Source organism: Charadrius vociferus, unplaced genomic scaffold (assembly GCF_000708025.1).
Source record: "Charadrius vociferus isolate BGI_N301 unplaced genomic scaffold, ASM70802v2 scaffold756, whole genome shotgun sequence".
Classification (NCBI taxonomy): domain Eukaryota; kingdom Metazoa; phylum Chordata; class Aves; order Charadriiformes; family Charadriidae; genus Charadrius; species Charadrius vociferus.
In genome coordinates this window covers 1348183-1365225 of record NW_009648877.1, presented here as the reverse complement: position 1 = coordinate 1365225, position 17043 = coordinate 1348183, and the positions used below count along the sequence as shown (strand labels likewise).

General features: G+C 40.7%; 1 protein-coding gene across 1 annotated transcript in view; it reads right to left on the bottom strand.

Annotated features, from left to right (window-relative positions):
• The window catches only part of SYT10 (synaptotagmin X), a 101779-nt gene that overhangs the window by 17908 nt on the left and 66828 nt on the right, over nucleotides 1-17043 (bottom strand). The window contains exons 2-3 of the mRNA XM_009887069.1: nucleotides 7279-7346; nucleotides 5099-5456 (exon numbers count right to left, since the gene is read on the bottom strand). Of these exons, the coding sequence (XP_009885371.1) occupies nucleotides 5099-5456; nucleotides 7279-7346 (426 nt within the window). The remainder of the gene's footprint in view (nucleotides 1-5098; nucleotides 5457-7278; nucleotides 7347-17043) is intronic.

Sequence of the window (17043 nt, the reverse complement as noted above, 5' to 3'; positions counted from 1 at the left end):
AATAAATGTTTGGGTATGCAGTAATTTAGGCACTAGCTCTCTAGTATCTTTGACTCCTAATGAAGTGCAGGAAGACCTGTGTTACTGCTACTTCTACTTGTGCTAATGAAACCTGTGCAGGTAGGCCTTTCTGAGTGCTCCTCACACCTGCAGCTGAAGTACTGAGATGCCCAGATAATCACGTTCAAACCCTGCGACAGACAAACAGTAGAGAAAACTGCCTACGCAGGGGAAACTGACTGTATGGCATTTCCAGTTTGAGTGGATACATGACAAATTCTCTTTTCCTTGACTTCTCTTGCATTTATGAAGATCTGAGTTAATACTTGTAAAAGTAACATATAAACCCCCACATCTTTGATTTCTAAGGTACCAACCTTATTTCAAATTTTCAAACTTTAGGCATGTAAGATCCTCCAGTGAACACAGTCAATGTTGCAAGATGTCACTAAGTAAAACAGTGCAGCTGTATGGCTGTTCCCCATGGGAACTAGCAGCACTTTTAGTCTGGTAAGCCAAAGTTCTAATTACATAGTGCCTAGAATCTGTTCTGAGTCACAGCATTTCACCAAGACAGCTAATTGGTCTGTTAATTATTAAGATGCTTCATTGTTGTCATGGCAACATATTTATCTTCCATTGTTCTGCAATAACAAAGGAATTAATGACTGTGATAATGAAGTACAAGGATGTCAGGCAACCAGGTTGTGAAAATGCTGCAAAGTTACTAATGTGTGCAAATCCAGGTACCTCAACCCCTACTGGCTCTTATGTAGCACTCCTATAATATGCCTTCCATAACTTAGAACAAATACATTTTGAGTGACAGTAAATCTGTATGTAAATCTCTAATATAGAATTGTGCTTGCATAGCAATAATGATAGTATGAAGCTGATTTCTAACTCAGTAAGATTGCCATATATAAGACAAAAGGGAAGGACAGGATGCTGATTTATGATACGACTTGAGATTTGTGAGGGGTGGCTCTGGACTAGCCTTCCTAGATGACTTTACACTAATCTTTTGGACCAAATCCAGGAATGGACACCAGCACTTGTGGTATCTATAGAGAACAGAGGCTGCTGTCTCCGCCTTGCAATCACTAAAGTCAGCAGACCTGCTTGTTTTTCTTTAGCGAGCTTCACATTGCCCACCTTGTTGGTGAGAACAAGGTCCAGCATAGCACCTCTCCTCATTGGCTCCTCTATCACTTGGAGAAGGAAGTTATCATCAGCGCATTCCAGGAACGTCCTGGATTGCTTACGCTCTTCTGCGTTGTCCCTCCAACAGATATCAGAGTGGTTTAAGACCCTCATGAGGACGAGGGCTTGTGAACGTGAGGCTGCTCCTATCTGTCTATAGAGGACCTCATCCACTTGGCTTTCCTGGTCCAGTGGCCTGTAGCCGAACCCCACTGTAATATCACCTGACCCTGCCGTCCGTTTAATCCTGACCTATAAGCTCTTGGTCAGCTCCTCATCCATCCCCAGGTGGAGCTCCATGCACTCCAGCTGGTCATTGACATAGAGAATGACACCCCCTTCTCGTCTCCCCTGTCTGACCTTCCTAAAGAGCCTATATCCTTCCATTCCAACACTCCAGAAGGAAACAAGAGACCTTGTTGTACAGGATATGGAGAAGGCTGAGGTACTCAATGACTTTTTTGCCTCAGTCTTTACTGGCACGTGCGCCTAGCCACACTGCCCAAGTCACAGAAGGAAAAGGCAGGGACTGAGAGAATGAAGAACTGCCCACTACAGAAGAAGATCAGGTTTGAGACCATCTAAGGAAGCTGAAGATGTACCAGTCCATGGGACCTGATGAGATACATCCACAGGTCTTGAGGGAACTGGCGGATGAAGTTGCTAAGCCACTATCATCACATTTGACAAGTCGTGGCAGTCCAGTGAAGTTCTTGCTGAGTGGAAAAGGGGAAAAATAACCTCCATTTTTGAAGAGAGAAAAAAGGAAGACCCTGGGCCTACAGGAAAGATGGGGAGGGACTCTTTATCAGGGAGTGTAGTCATAGGATGAGGGGTAATGGTTTTAAACTGAAAGAGGGTAGATATATGTTGGATACAAGGAAGAAATTCTTTATTCTGATGGTGGTGAGACACTGGAACAGATTGCCCAGGGAAGCTGTGGATGCCCCATCCCTGGTAGTGTTCAAGGCCAGGCTGGATGGGGCTTTGAGCAATCTGGTCTAGTGGAAGGCGTCCCTGCCCATGGCAGGAGGGTTGGAACTAGATGATCTTTAAGGTCCCTTCCAACACAAATCATTCTATGATTCTATGATTCCCAAGCACCTCACTTTTGCCTTTGTGCGTCTTGGGAACCGATGTACTCTTTGCAGAGCTGAACGGCAGTGTACTGGTTAACTGGGACCAAGGACTAAAGGGTGGTTTGTTTGGGGTTTTTTTGTTTTTTTTTTTAACAAGCAGATCTTTTCAGGAGCTACGAAAATGATATAGTTCTGATAAAGCAGAAATTCACCATTTCCCTACCTCCCTACAATAACATGTCTTTATGTTAAATGTACAGTCTATAAAAAATGATCAGGCACTTTTTATTACTGCGCACAATGGCTTCTTAAAATCCTTATGCTTCAATTACAATGACTTAATATGATTCTATTTCTCTTATTATGAGCTGATCGCTGCAAGAACCTATCACGGAACCGGTTACAACCCTTTTCTTTGCCCCAGCTCAGGTGAGGCCAGCGTATGGGAGACAATCCAGACAGCAGACATTTCTCTTAGGTCCTTTGTCAATGGCATACAGTTAGGAGATGGTGCATTTGGGTCACTTTAGGACTCCTGAGTACAACGAAGCAGTGATGTATTGAAGGTGGTGCTAGAAAAAGTTATGCTACCTCTGTGTCTGCTAATGGATCCCCTTTATTTAGAGGTCCCCAACAAAGGATACCAGAGCCAGTTTTTAGTCTTTTTGTGGTCCAACATTTTGCAACACAATGGAGGAGTAACCCAGAAAGCTGGTCTAAATGTCCAGTCTTGATCTCATACATGATATTCTTGGCAGCAAAAATTAACATGGGCTGTTGGAAGGTTAAGACTCACTTAAGGCAGGCAGGTGTATAGAAAAAATGCATTTACAAACACATAAAGGACCATTTCTGGGTAATTTTTAAGACTCGTCTCATTCTAAACATGTTTTGTAGCAAGGGTGCAGAGTTCTTCAGCAAATTGTAAAGGAAGGTGATGTCTTCAAACACCCTGCTATTAATTGGCTAAGGTGGGACAACCAAGGTTACTCAAAGCAAAGGAACTGTCTCAGGAGAGATTTAACTCTGTTAATTTAGAGACGATAAAACGAAAAAGCACCCTTACAAAGTTACCAATATGTGCAGAAAGAGTAGGACTCATGGCAGGTTTTAATTTTGTAAAACTGTTCTTGGCTTCACAGATATTTTATATGCATTTAGATCCCAGTCCAAATCACTCTAGAGGTCTGTGGGAATACTTTCACAGCCTGAAGTAGCTCTGGATCATGTCCCTGGAACTTCTTTCTTCCTTTATAGGACCACAGGGACTATTCAAGTCCATTTGCCAGCCAGATATTTCTTCTCTCTGTTCAGAAAGTCGGACAGTCTGATTACCTACGGATTTACCTGTTGGTACATGACGGATAAAACTCTTCCAATTAATATCCTATTAGGTAATAATGAGTTATGTAATATCCTTGTCATGCTAAGCTGCATCAATTTTGGTCCCTCTGCATTTCGTGTAAATTTCGAAGTTGTCTTCCCAGGAGTTTGGAAACGTTCCTCACAGTGGCTTGGATACTGTGCTCCCTCTCTTCGCAGATGGATACAGTAGTTGGAGCCAGGGACAGCCAGAGCAATGTGGCTTAAAGCCAGATGTACAGTGTCATCATTCAGGAGATGGTTCAGCTGCTAAAGTCAGTTAGACCTCCCCTGGCTGGAGTGCTCTCATATTTGGGAACCTCCCATGGTTGCCTGCTGGCTGTTCCACGCCGTTGGAATAGCTGCGAAAAAGCACTTCAGCACTCACCACCGCACTGAGCGCACTGAGCTGGCAAAACGCTCTCTTAGGGACTCACAGAAGGCCAGAAAAGTATGTGCACACCAAATGTAAAGCACGTGTCTTCTCTAATCTTCTGCCTCAGATGATTTTTTTTTTTTTTTCCCTCTGGTAGCATGTGTTCATTTAGCAAATGCCTTATTGAAGGAAAGCTACTTCCTATACAGTATTTGTATTCTTACTTATGGGCATTACGCAATACTTCAGGTGCATCCTTTAGCCTTCATTTTTCCATTCTTTGTTTAGAAAACATTCTCTTTTTTTTTTTTTCTGATGTTGAAAGTGATCTTTGCAGTTCACTGGTTGTTTTCCATACGTTAAATTTGCTGACAGTATTTGAAAAAAACATAATTGGAAACTATAGGTCATTGCACTCGTCTTCAGTGCTTTTCAATACAAAGCACTATTTGAGACAAAATAAAAGTTTGTGTCCTCCACTTCAATACAAAAGAAATCACTTCAGCAATATTACATGCTTGCCATTTATTTAAGGATCTATATGAAATCTGTACTGCTTTAAGAGCAGTCCATAAGGATCTACATTCTCAGACTGGGATTTTAATTCCTTTATAAGTGCCAAACTATGTCTTAAAGAAATGTGCCATCAACAACAAATCTGTCATTTGTTTAGTGGAGAGGGAAACTTTCATCTGCAACAGCAACTGCTGTATCTATAAAAATACCTCTGTGAAAAGCCAGACTTGCAGTACTTTAAAAAATAACACTGAAATAGATTTTCCTGTACACAAAACCTAAAATGGAAATGCTTAAAGTAGCAACATATGTATTTACAAAGTAATAGAAGACATAGATTTGATCTTCATATGTTAAAATAGCGATGTAACCAAAGGTACACTGTATGTTTCAGAATATTCTGTTCAAAGGACACTGAGGCTTTGCCTTCAAGTGACTGCTGTTCCACCCATCAATGCTAAGAAGTCAGTGAATAAACCAGGATCCTGGAAATTTTCAGCAGTGTGTTCTGGCTCTACCTGTTCCCAGGAACCTGCCACAAACGCAAGTGCCCCTGACTTACCTTGATGACGATGTGGGCTCAGTGATCTGCCTCTGCATGCGTGCATGTCTGATCAGATGCTCTTTCAGCGCGTTCTGGACCTCTGCTGGTATATCAGGTGAAGTGTGGCTAATTTTCAAAGCGGCTTCAAGCACCTTCGTTGTAGGTTTCCCATTTTCTTTAACTTCCTTTTTCTCACTGGTCTCAAAAACCTCCGTAGGAGCGCTGGAGTTGCTCTGAGGGGCATTACTGGCATTGGAAGTGAGAGGTTTGCTTCTCCAGCAGGGCCAACACAACTTCCAAAAGACAAAAAGCGAGACTACCAGCAAGGCGAGCCCGCAGAAGCTGACGACTACTGCTAACAGACTGACTGAGATGTCTGCAAGGAATTAGAAACAAAGATCATCATGACAGACAAACATGGAGAGAAAAAAAATTAAAAATGACACAGGTAAGGAGACAGAAGCATTTTGATCATTATCTTGCACAGAGCTTTGAGTCCTATCTAATGCTTTTTTTTTTTTTCCTTTTTGATATCTAAGCTTGCACCTTTAAAATGTTATCATTCTCTAATATCTTTTTCACAAATACTCCACTAATTTTTGTTCAGGCCAGGGGCCAGTATCTGTATCACTAGCCACGCACTCAGTCGGACTTCTCGTAAGTAAGGGACTACCCAAATGGTCCCAAATACACCTAGCCATTGCTGTCAAAGGGTGTCTGCTCAGGAACACATCTTGCTCGAAAAGTTAAACCACAGTCAACAGCTTCTGTAAGTGCACATGAAGACGGACCAGTTCTAAACCTCCAGGCTGATACACAAATTTCTTCAAGACTTGCCAAACTTTTGATTCTGTGTACTAACTGATTCAGAAACAGGTTAAAACCTAATGTTTACGTGGCATAAATAGGGATAGGATATAGTTTGTCATAAATAAGAAATTTCTAGGGTTAAATCTTAAGCTCTGGACCAAGACCCTGTTAGACCAAGACAACAAATACACATTGGTATATACAATTCTGCTCTGAAAACGCAGCTGGCTTCACTATACAATGCCCTGAGTTGTACAGAGACATACGGTACACTTAGCCACCCCTGCTGCCCTGTATTTGACTTTTTCTGCCACAATTAGTTAGCATATCTAATAGCACGGACAAAGATAAGAGAACAGATTTCATCCCAATGAAATTCTGTGAATGTACTTGTATTTTAGGAGATGGTGGATGACCAGAAATGCCAGTTGAGCCCTAATTAGGAGTTTTATTCTATGTGACATGTTTCAGTTTGATTTTTCCAGTATCATGCAATATTATAAAGTATAACTAAAAACAACACTTTCCTTTTGAAAAGAGCCTTTTGTATGCTTTAAAAGTATTCAGTAAACCCTGCTTAAATGTCCCTCAAGCAATGGCTGCTGCTGCTTGTTACAAGTTTTGACAGTTTAACAGCTAATATTTTGTATCCATAGCTCCAGGCTACTGGCTACTAAACTGAACCAGTGGAAAAGTGCAACGAGAGTTTGAGCATGTTTTTTCTAGAGGATTACAGGAAGAAAAATAGTCCCCTAGGTATGTATTAGCTCTGTGGAACCATATGTAGCTCTCAGGTCCCTTTGAGAGATGAAGATTCCAGTAGGAAATTTGGGAATGTTTTCTTTATTAATATATAATATCCAGATACATCTCTCAGTAACAAACACTGAGCTTAAAGCAGATTCAACAGGAAAATGTGTGAGAATAGCAAAAGCAAATAAAGAATGTTTGCAGTCTGGAGATTTGGAAGATACGGTCCTTCTCAACCTGACCTCATATGTGTCCTGGCCAGTGTCATGGGAGAACTGGCAGAGAACGTGCTTCTTGATTTCAAGAGTTTGGCACAAACTGCTGCCCTGCCTCAAACAGAAGTATGCCTTTCACAACAACACCTACTTGACCATTTCCTGACAGTCCTGAGAAAGGTCTCCTCCTTTTCTGCCTGTAGTTAAACGCCAAAATGTAGCCCTTGGAATATGCATGTCAGCTTAACGAGAAATTCATACAACAAATTCTGATATAAGATGCTTCCGTGAAGTGAATGGATGCATAATTATTTCTAATAACAATCTAACACAAGAAGCCAACAATACTTTTGCACATGATTTTTCTAGATAATTTATCCCCAGTAGGGATTATTAGGCTATTTGGTTTAATCTACTGTTTACCCTGATACCCTTCCTGAGCCCAGTAATTTCTACTTGGCTTGTGCATGTTCTGCAGCAGACTGTCCGATCTTGGCAACAAAAGAAGATATTAAGAGATGCTGAGTTTACTGCATGTTTCAATGGTTAATCACTTTGTTGCAAATTGGTATTTCTGATTTGTATTTTTTTAGTTCTAATTTACAGTCATTGTTTCTTTCATGTCTTTGTGTGAGAGATTAAAAGATATGATATGCTTCATAAGACATGACTATACCAAATACAAATAAACTAAACAGTTCCAGGAAAGAAACCCAGGACTTGAAACTCAACTGCCTATACCAGTCACTGAAACAGTTTTAAACTGGGCCAGTTCATGCCTTCCTAGCCAATTCCTGGGCATGGATCAGGAATTAGAGCAGGGCAACCATCATTCTAAACATGTGGTTTGGATGTGGCTCTTCCATTTCAGCAGATGACAGGCTTGACTAGCATGGAAAGAGGCTGTCACGTGCCAGTTGGCCTCAGTGCCCGAGAATGGTTTTACATGAATTTAATATATGAATACAGAGGTATGCCCCACTGAAGGAACCTTCCTGATAAACTGAACCAGATGAATTTTCAGTCAAGCTGGACAAAATATTTTTCCATTCTCACATCCAGATAAAAAGTAGAACCCTTGAAAATGCTGATAATGTATCGGAAATTTAAAAAAAAAAAAAAAAGAAAACAAAATGCAATTAAATTTTGTGTCATTTGCGGTATTTCCAGCTCAGTTTAGAAGTGGTTGGCATAATTAGGTTGCTTTTTGAGAGGAAGGCTTTTAAATGTGAAAATTATTTTTTTTTTTCGTTTAGAAAATGTTGAAACAGGATGTTTTAACAACTTTGAAACTGCTAGAAACATTTCAAAACCAGAAATATGAAAATTGATCCCTTCCAGCAGAGTTTCAATTTGATGAATAGATACTATCAGCTGAAAAACATTCCATCAAAGCATTTCTAGCCAATCCTATTTTAAGTTTTTCACTGCAAGACATTTTTCAAGCCTTCAAATAACTTGGTGTCTCTTTTCAACACCTACTCCTGTACTTCAGCTTTCTCTTTTTTTCTATATTTCCATTAAACTATTTCAAATTCTAAGTCAGTCCCAAAATCTTTATGGAAAATCTGTGTTTTATAGCCCTAAAAAAATCACACAAAACATCTGAAGTCTCAAGAGCAGAGAAAAGATGTAGGAGCTAATTCTACAAGCAATTGCACAAATTATAGTCTCCATTTTTGCTATTTTACTAATGAATTAAACAACCTCCCATATCGTACTTCATAAGACAACAAATACTTAAACAGAAATGTGAAATATTTTAATTGCCATGAATTTGACCAAAAAATACTTCATTACCAAAAAAAATCATTTAATTACATTTACTGCCAAAATTGCTAAGAAGGAATCAATATGCCATATAAATTGACATAAAAGGCATACTGTTTAACTTCCACACTTCTGACAGCCACTCTATTGACCAACTATGAGAGATCTGCTATGATGTGAAGGTTGAAAACATCTGTAGAAGTGCAGACAAATTGGGTTTCCCAGCTCCTTTCCATGTTAGACTAGATTTGTCTCTTTTATTACCTTTTTTATGGGAAGTTTGGTTTAGGAATTAAGCGACAGTTCTGCAGACTGGAAGCTTCTTCACATCCCTGACAGGGAAACCTGGTGGGTACGGAAGGATGGATGTGTCATCAGACCAGGGTGGCACCTCACATATGTAAGTATTATTTAAAGATGTAGAAATGGTGGCAAATTCTAAGATTGCCTAAGTTTTTAGAGGCAGAAGGAGATAGGCTCATGCTGCTGGGACACCGGTAATTGCCATCATTGTAAACAACGTTCTCACTGGTCTCTGGTACAAAGGAAAAGAAAAATTATCTCGAACTACAAGCAGTTGTTTGACAACTCTTTTTCTGAACTGGTAATTGCAGCTTGTCTTCAATGCTGAACATTTGCACAGAACAGGACATCTTTCTGAATATTCATCTGAACATGCAGCATTATGTTTTTGCCATTCCGGTTCACATGCTGGGTAATCTTGGGAATGTGAAGAAAATCTTCTTTCACATACACCTACTTATGATTAGTAGGAAATCTTCCAGTGAGTTCAATGGAGTTAACATTTCACTCCTGGTGATTTTCCTTTACTGACTTCTGTCTTTAATGTTGTATTCATTGTCTTGATAAAATTTCATAACTGAAAGTATCCTGTTTTCTCATGGTTTTCTATTTAAAACTACTCTTTCGAGATACAGAACTTTGGAAAAATTTATATTCTTTATTTGGGAAAGGCATGCCTATTGGGGAAGTGCGTGAATTCTATTTACCTCAAAATCTCTGCATTTTTTATAAGTATCCTCAGAAACATTTCCACATAAGAGCCTCCTTGATAGCCAGTCTTTCATATTAGGCAAGTACTTCAGAAACATCCCCATCTTTTTTCTGGATGCTAGGGAATGTTTTGAGCAATGGTTTCCGTACAATGGCTTCCCACAATTTGCTGTTTGAAACTTGCCTCTGAAAAGTTCTGTCCATTAATCCATTTGCAAACATGCACATTGGCACACTTTCCATGTCCAAATCAAATTTAAATCATTTACATTTTAGTCAGTGCCCTAAGAGCTTATACCCCTTGATGCTTAACATTGGAAAAACGTACTCCACAAACCAATGACCTTGAATGGAGCGAGAGGCCAGACAGTGCCGTGATGTAGTTGCCCATGTGTATAAGGGGCAGGCACATGTCTGATGTGGACCATGCTAAAGAGAAAGTACTCTTGCCAGCAAAGGAACAGGGGGAAAGGGATGCCTGGAGGAAAAAGGGATTATATTCTCTTTTGACCCACCTCTTGGTATATATCTGATCTTGGTTCTCTTAAATATTTAAAGTACAATGTCTCTGTAACTATTTTCAAACATATTTTTCTTTAACTTTTAATTTGTTCTCTTGTTCATCGGCCATAAGGAACTTCACTCTGTCCATAGCGATCAATCTAAAGGGAAGTCTTGTGTCTGGAATATCAGAAGCCAGTTCAATCAGATACATTAATATGTCTCTGATTTTCTCGGATTTGGAGGGAAGCAGGATCTTTGTCAATTACAAAAGGTCTGGGTCCAATAAATCTCCCTTATCCCTTATGAACTATTTGATCCAACCCATCATTTCAGCCGTTCAGTTTTCCTTGGGGAAATTTGAAGAACATAAAAAGTTGCTGGTGTTCATTTTTACTCAGCATTATCAGATCTTTCACAATTACCTCTGTTTCATGCAAATCCCTGCAGATGGGGATATAAAGCTTTGGCGTGCCTCAGAAGGTGGCAGGTGCAGAGTCTTATATTTTCTCTCATAACCTGTACCTGTCAAAACACCCAACGTAAATTTCAAACTGCAAAAATAGCCTTTCACTTAAAAACCTTCGTGTGATCTTCTTTGCCATTGTCATGGAGAAACATACTTTGAAGATCTTCCTCAAATCTTTTGACTCTAGCCCTGTTGAGAATGTCTTTCTTCCTATGATGTTAAACCAGTCTGATGTCTGAATTTGTTCAAAACAGCCCTTACCATCTACTGGCTGGTATATCAATTCTCAATGCTAATAGAGCTCTATGGTAGCATGTTTCTTGACAATAAGGGAATAAAATGGAGTCAGGTATCACTGTGATTTACTCCATCTTTACAGCACATCAAATTATTAATCTCCTGTCAAAATCATTTTGTCTAAGTTATATTCTTTATTAATGCATCTGATAATCTATATCTGTCCAACCACAAGTGGAACATGCTCTTTTGCCATTTCAAACTCCGCATACGTGACTTTAGATTACATGACGTACAGCAGACACAGGGTATTTCCCAAAACCTTATTAGCCTTCCCCTAGCCCACATTGCCTTCTGTTTTCCAGAAATCCGAAGGAATTTGCCACAACAGCTGTGTATTCATGATCTTCAGTACATGATTTTTGTGTTGTATGTGACTGGAGAAGATGGTTCTCACTTTGACTGGGTCATCGCCTGCAGTGTAGGAAGCAAAAGATACTGCACTGGCCTCTCCTCTCTAACTCACCAAATGTAAATTATGTGTCTCCAATTCCAAGGCTTTTTTTCTGGCCTACCTACATTCCTACTTGTTAACTCCGGCTTAATCTCAATAGGTGGCAACTCCCATCTCTTCTCAACCCATGGCTGCCCCTCTTGTCTTCCATTAAACAAAACCCCTGCTTTGGGCTTGGTCCCATGCTGCTCTCACACTTGCGAGGAGGTCTCTGTAAGCATCTGCAAGAAGACCTCATTATCCTCTTTCAGACAAGAAAACTAAATGAAAACACATCATAAGCCCACTGGACTGCCATTAATCATCAGCATACCATAGCTGTAACAAGGTTCACACAGCTCAAGTGTCATTTCTGAATTGTCATGGTTATGTTTACTCTCACCCAGCATTATATAATGAACATCTCACACAGATGATGAGACCCAGCAAAACACTGTGTCTCTTTATCTTCATCATTGCAGATTTGTCCTCCAGCTGTTATAACCATTTCTGTATTTTTCATCTGTATGTCTTTGCAAAACATGTATGGAGGAAGATTATTTTGTAAAACTCTTGCTTTTACTGTGTACTGCTGTCTGCATGTTGAGTACTTCTGCATTGCTGTGGCTGCCTTCACATTTACTGTAAATAAATCTGGTCTCTGTGGTATGATTACCCCTCTGTTCTACCTTTATGCTGCTGAATTAGATGAATTTCTGGTTTTCACAGCTTGTTAACACTGATCTTGGAAAGCATATTTTTCAGTAACCCTACACTTCTTTCCCCCAAACCTTTATTTCCCTCTGGTGATAACTTTGTTCTGACCAGGTGATGAGCTGTACCGTCAATAATTTGATCAGTCTGTTAACTGTTCAAATGTTTATTATTTAATTTTATCACATTTCTCTGTAACAGAATGCTTAATTGTTTCACACAACAGTTACTTTCTCATGAAGAAAAATGTTCCTTTCTTGTATAACAGTCCTGCACTGATGACAGTAGTCTTCACATTCGTTCAATCCCTTTCTGGTCCCCTTCACGCTTGCTTTGGCACAGTTCAGAAGAACTTGCAAGCACACTGCAGGGTAAATCTGTTCTTTCTGCCCCCTAAATGTACCCAGGCAGGGTAAGTGAACCTGCAGCTTATACTCTGTGTGTGTGCGCGCGTGCAAATGCATGCGTGCACACATGTCTGTTTAAAGGAACCAGAACTAAATGTCAACCATCGGCTGCCATCAGCAGGTTGAGAACTGTCAGGGAAGCAGCTGACAGCCAACAGGAGACTCATGCCAACTACAGCAGGAGGACACCCAGGACACTGTTCTTCAGGGAAGAGCGAGACTATATTACAGAATGGCCATGCATAGGATGCTCCATTGTTTTCTTACTCCCTCTATACTTCTATAGTAAACTGTGGATCAAGGGTAGGGTTACACACTTGGTAGGGTAAACTTTAATGGTAATGGTATAATTGTGAGTAGAATATTTAGACGAATAAAAAATGATCCTGTAGAAGCTGAGGCTCTTTGCACAGTTAACTTAAAAAAACACATTGCAAAAGAGCAAGAGTGAACAGCACTCTAGAACTCTCTAGCCACTCTAGATGGCTAAAATATGCCCTGCTGGCAGGGAGGCAACTGGGGTCCCAGGTCTGTTATAAACATCGATTCCCCATGAGAACTGATAATGAGATAGTGAAGTTCTGCAGGACCAGCAGGCCTAAAAAAATGCAAAGACAGGAGAAAGTGCCCACCATTTGCAGAGGACATGCAATGAATTTTAAACATGTGTCCCTAGAGCTGGATGCCAAAGCTCCTCTCATTACACTCTACGCAATTGGCTTAACCTTCAGAAATGCTCCCAACTGGGACTTTGATGTGCTTGGTTCCTTTGAAAATGAGGAGGGATGCTTAACTGGCAAAATGAATTAGAGCCCTTTATTAATCAGAAAACCTGAGCCAAAATACAGGTATAACCAAGCTGCATATATGAATTTTGGACACTTCTAGAAAATAATTTACTTGGATTAAAGATAAATTTTGTTAGATGCAATCCCGCACATCCAGCTCCCATTTATTTTCCACATGAACTCTTCCTATTAGCTGACAAACATCTGAAACATTTTGTCCAAATATACTGGAAATAAAGGAGGTATAAAGAATCCCCAGAACAGTTGCACATCTAATTCAGCATTTTGCCAAAAATGTTATACCCTTCAGAAGAAAGCTCACAGTCATCTAACTATATAAAGGTACCATAAATGTAAACAGCTTCCTAATCTTTTCACTTGAGCATTCCCCTGAGATGAAAGAATTAATAGTCCTTGTAATTACCAGGGCAGAAAATATAACAGCAGATGTCGTATCTTCATTAATTGTCTAAAGCTCTTAGAAATTTACCAAATTATTTATCTCACTAAGATTCTTTGCTATGAGTTCCACAGATTAATTATCCATTACACTAAATATGGTTATCACTTCTTGACCCACGGAGTGAGCAGTAATTGAGGGTCCTAAGGTGGTGATGTTGTCACTGAGAGGAAAAAGCTATTGAAGAATCAGCCATTTCTTTGATGGAATCCTGTTTGTCTACAAGGAATATCCAAACTCTTATTTCTCTAAGAATAAGAGGAGTCAAACACATGGAGGGGTTTTGTTTGTTTGGGGTTTTTGTTGTTGTTGTTGTTGTTAGCAGCAAGCCTGAATAGCTCTCCTTTCTGCTTTGTTATTTCATTTTGTTGTACTTTGCCTTCCCAAAGCCATACTCTCCATTTTTTGTTCTATCTCTGGCTCCGTCTTCTTCATGTTTGATTTGGTTATCCTTGTTATGTTTCTTTCCCATACCCAAACACCCACACTACAAAAAAAATCAGCACCCAGCCTCTCCATTTGCCAGTGAAGCTTCTTGGGTCACGAGGCCAATATTGCCTCATATTTTCCTGTGATTGGGAGGTGGATCTTTTGTCTCAAGTAGCTGATTCCTCTGAGAAGCTTGGCTGCTTTTCACGGTCTAGCTGAAGAGAAAGCAACCATCACACCTGCCAACATAACCGTATCACAGCAGTTCTAGTTGCCTTTTTTAATGTCTTCGACTCCCAGAGCATGTTTTTATTCTTGTATTAAACAGAAATGGTCTGCTTTCCTTTTTACCACTCTTCTACTTTCTGAAATGTTTCTTGCACTATTCTTTCCTTTCCAAATTTCCTTCTTTTCTTCAATGAAATCTCATTAGTGATTTTTACTTCTGCTGTCTTTGTGACACTTTTAGATGTCTTCTTTTTGAGATTAGGAAAACTGAATGAACCCATCATTTAAAGAGAGAATATGCTATCCCTATATAGCTGACTATTATTTTCTTTTCTCCTCTTTATACTGTCTCCTGGACTATTTGCTTTCTGGATTTTCATTGAAAGTTTAGCTGTGATTCCGCAATATAACAACACACAATAATTAACCATTATTCTGTAATAACCCTCCCACCGTCTTTTATCTTCTCCATCTTACAGAAGACCTCCTCACAACTCAAGTATCTTCTTACTCTTACTACAGTAGTTTCTTCTCCACACACTTCAGTCCTCATTGCAGGAGCTAATTCCCAACCCAGTGCTACAGCTGGAGCCCCAGACAGCAAACAACTGAATTGGTTCCGTGACGCGTATCACCCAGCGTGGGCATACACTGGGACAGTGCTTCCTGCATCATCGTTTGGGAGATACAGCAAAACTGATAGGGCTAATTAGCCGTTCTTCTCCTCTACCATACAGCGAAAGCTGCATGACACCAGAACTGTGCAGAATTTACTCAGCCACTGAAGGATATGGCTATATGATACGGACTCTCACGCCAAATGCTACCACCCTACGTATGAAACACAGATATTTCCGGAAAACACAAACATTTACGGCTTCATTCTCAGAATGATGATGGAGAACACTTAACACTTCTACCTTAATGAACAGGTACTATGGATGTTCAACACTGCGGACAACCTTAACTTTATCCATAGAGATGATAAGGAACTCTATGTACATTTGAAGAGCAGAAGAGATGGCATGATTCACTTTTCAATGACCACATTTCTCTCAGCCTAGACACTGTATTTACAATCTTGCAGTTCATAAAATTCATGTGAGTGATTGTCTTGTCTTGTCTATCCAAGTGTTTACATATTAAAATATTGCCAATTATCAACAACGACAGTGTGTCTGTTCCTCCTCTGGAGCCAGAAAATATTAATATATGCTCACTGGCAGTGTTACTAATGTTTAATTTAATATTTGTGCCAATAAAGTTGACACCCATCATCTAATAATGGTTTCCTTTTAAGGGGGAAAAAGTGGGACTTAAGAACTCAGCTGCGATGTGGAACCCAGTGGCTTAAGCCCCCGATCTGTTAAATAACAGGGTTTTTTTCAATCCAACAATTGCAAGTTAGTTAAGGTTTACAAATGAAAAAACAGGAAGATGGTTGACTTTGAAGAAATGCCTAAAAAGAAGCTGCTGTTACTGTACACAATGCAATGTCAAGGCAAGCGTTCAAGAGTCAAATTTTCTAAACAGCAAACCTTGGTTCACCTTCTGGGACATTTCTGTACCCTTCACATCCCACCTGTTTACACAGCAACTTTGGTTTTATATGACACCTAACATTGACTCCCTCTCTAAAAAACAGATAGAGAAACTAATCTTTTCAGAGCCCAATTTTCCCAGCTCCGTATTTGCATACGGAGCTTCCACCATTCGGACCGAGACAACTAACACAGTGCGTGATCGGAATATACTCGGCAGTTAGCATTTACAAAGCGCAACAAATCCACGATCCGTGCCGGTGGAAACACGCTACGAGCCCCGCGGCGGACCGAGCATCCCCGGGACGGCGGGGTCGGGGCGGGCAGCGTCGTCCGGTCCCCGGTCCCCGTCCCCCCCCTCCGCCGCCCGCCCGCGCTCCCCCGCCGGGACGCGCCCGCCTTCACAGGCTGGAAACTCGGCGCTCGCCTCAAGCGCAAAACCCGGGCGGAACCCTGCAGGTACCGGGGCCAGAAAGAAGAATCACTCCTCTTTCAGCCAACAGGTTTTTGTTCGGAGATACTACAAATAACCTAGAATTTGCGGTGAAATCTGTGGGCATTAGAAGAAGGAAAAAAAAAAAAATAAAAAAAAAAGGTAACAGCGGCAGTAGCTCCAGCGCAGCTGGGGCACATGCTGAGGACCTGCTGCTTTTCATGACTTGGTGTTAATTTATTTAATTTGCACTATACGCTTGTTGTTTGTTGGCCATAATGCAAGCTGTCCATTTGCCCATATGGAATGCCCTTCTGGCAGAAATTAAGCACACAACCTTGGACTAATTTTCAAGCCTCCTCCTTCCAAGTACCATGGGGGTCAGAGCCCACTGTACAGAATAACGCAAAAGAGCAGAGCTGGTTCCGAAAGACCCAGACAACCCTAAAATCAGTGACCAAAGACACCACCGTTAGGAGTCAAAATCTTGGGTTCGACCCCGACGATTTTTCTGGCTTCGGAATATTTAAATTGACCCGAATTCCCTCCTTCCCCCACCCCCCCCCAATTTCCCTGGACAAGTCCTGGACCGCACCGCACCGAAGGGCTGCCCTGACTCCACAGGTTCGCCCTCAGCGGCTGGCTGAGCGCTCCCCTGCCGTCCTCAGCGACTAACGGAGGGGATGTAAAATAGCTCAAACCCC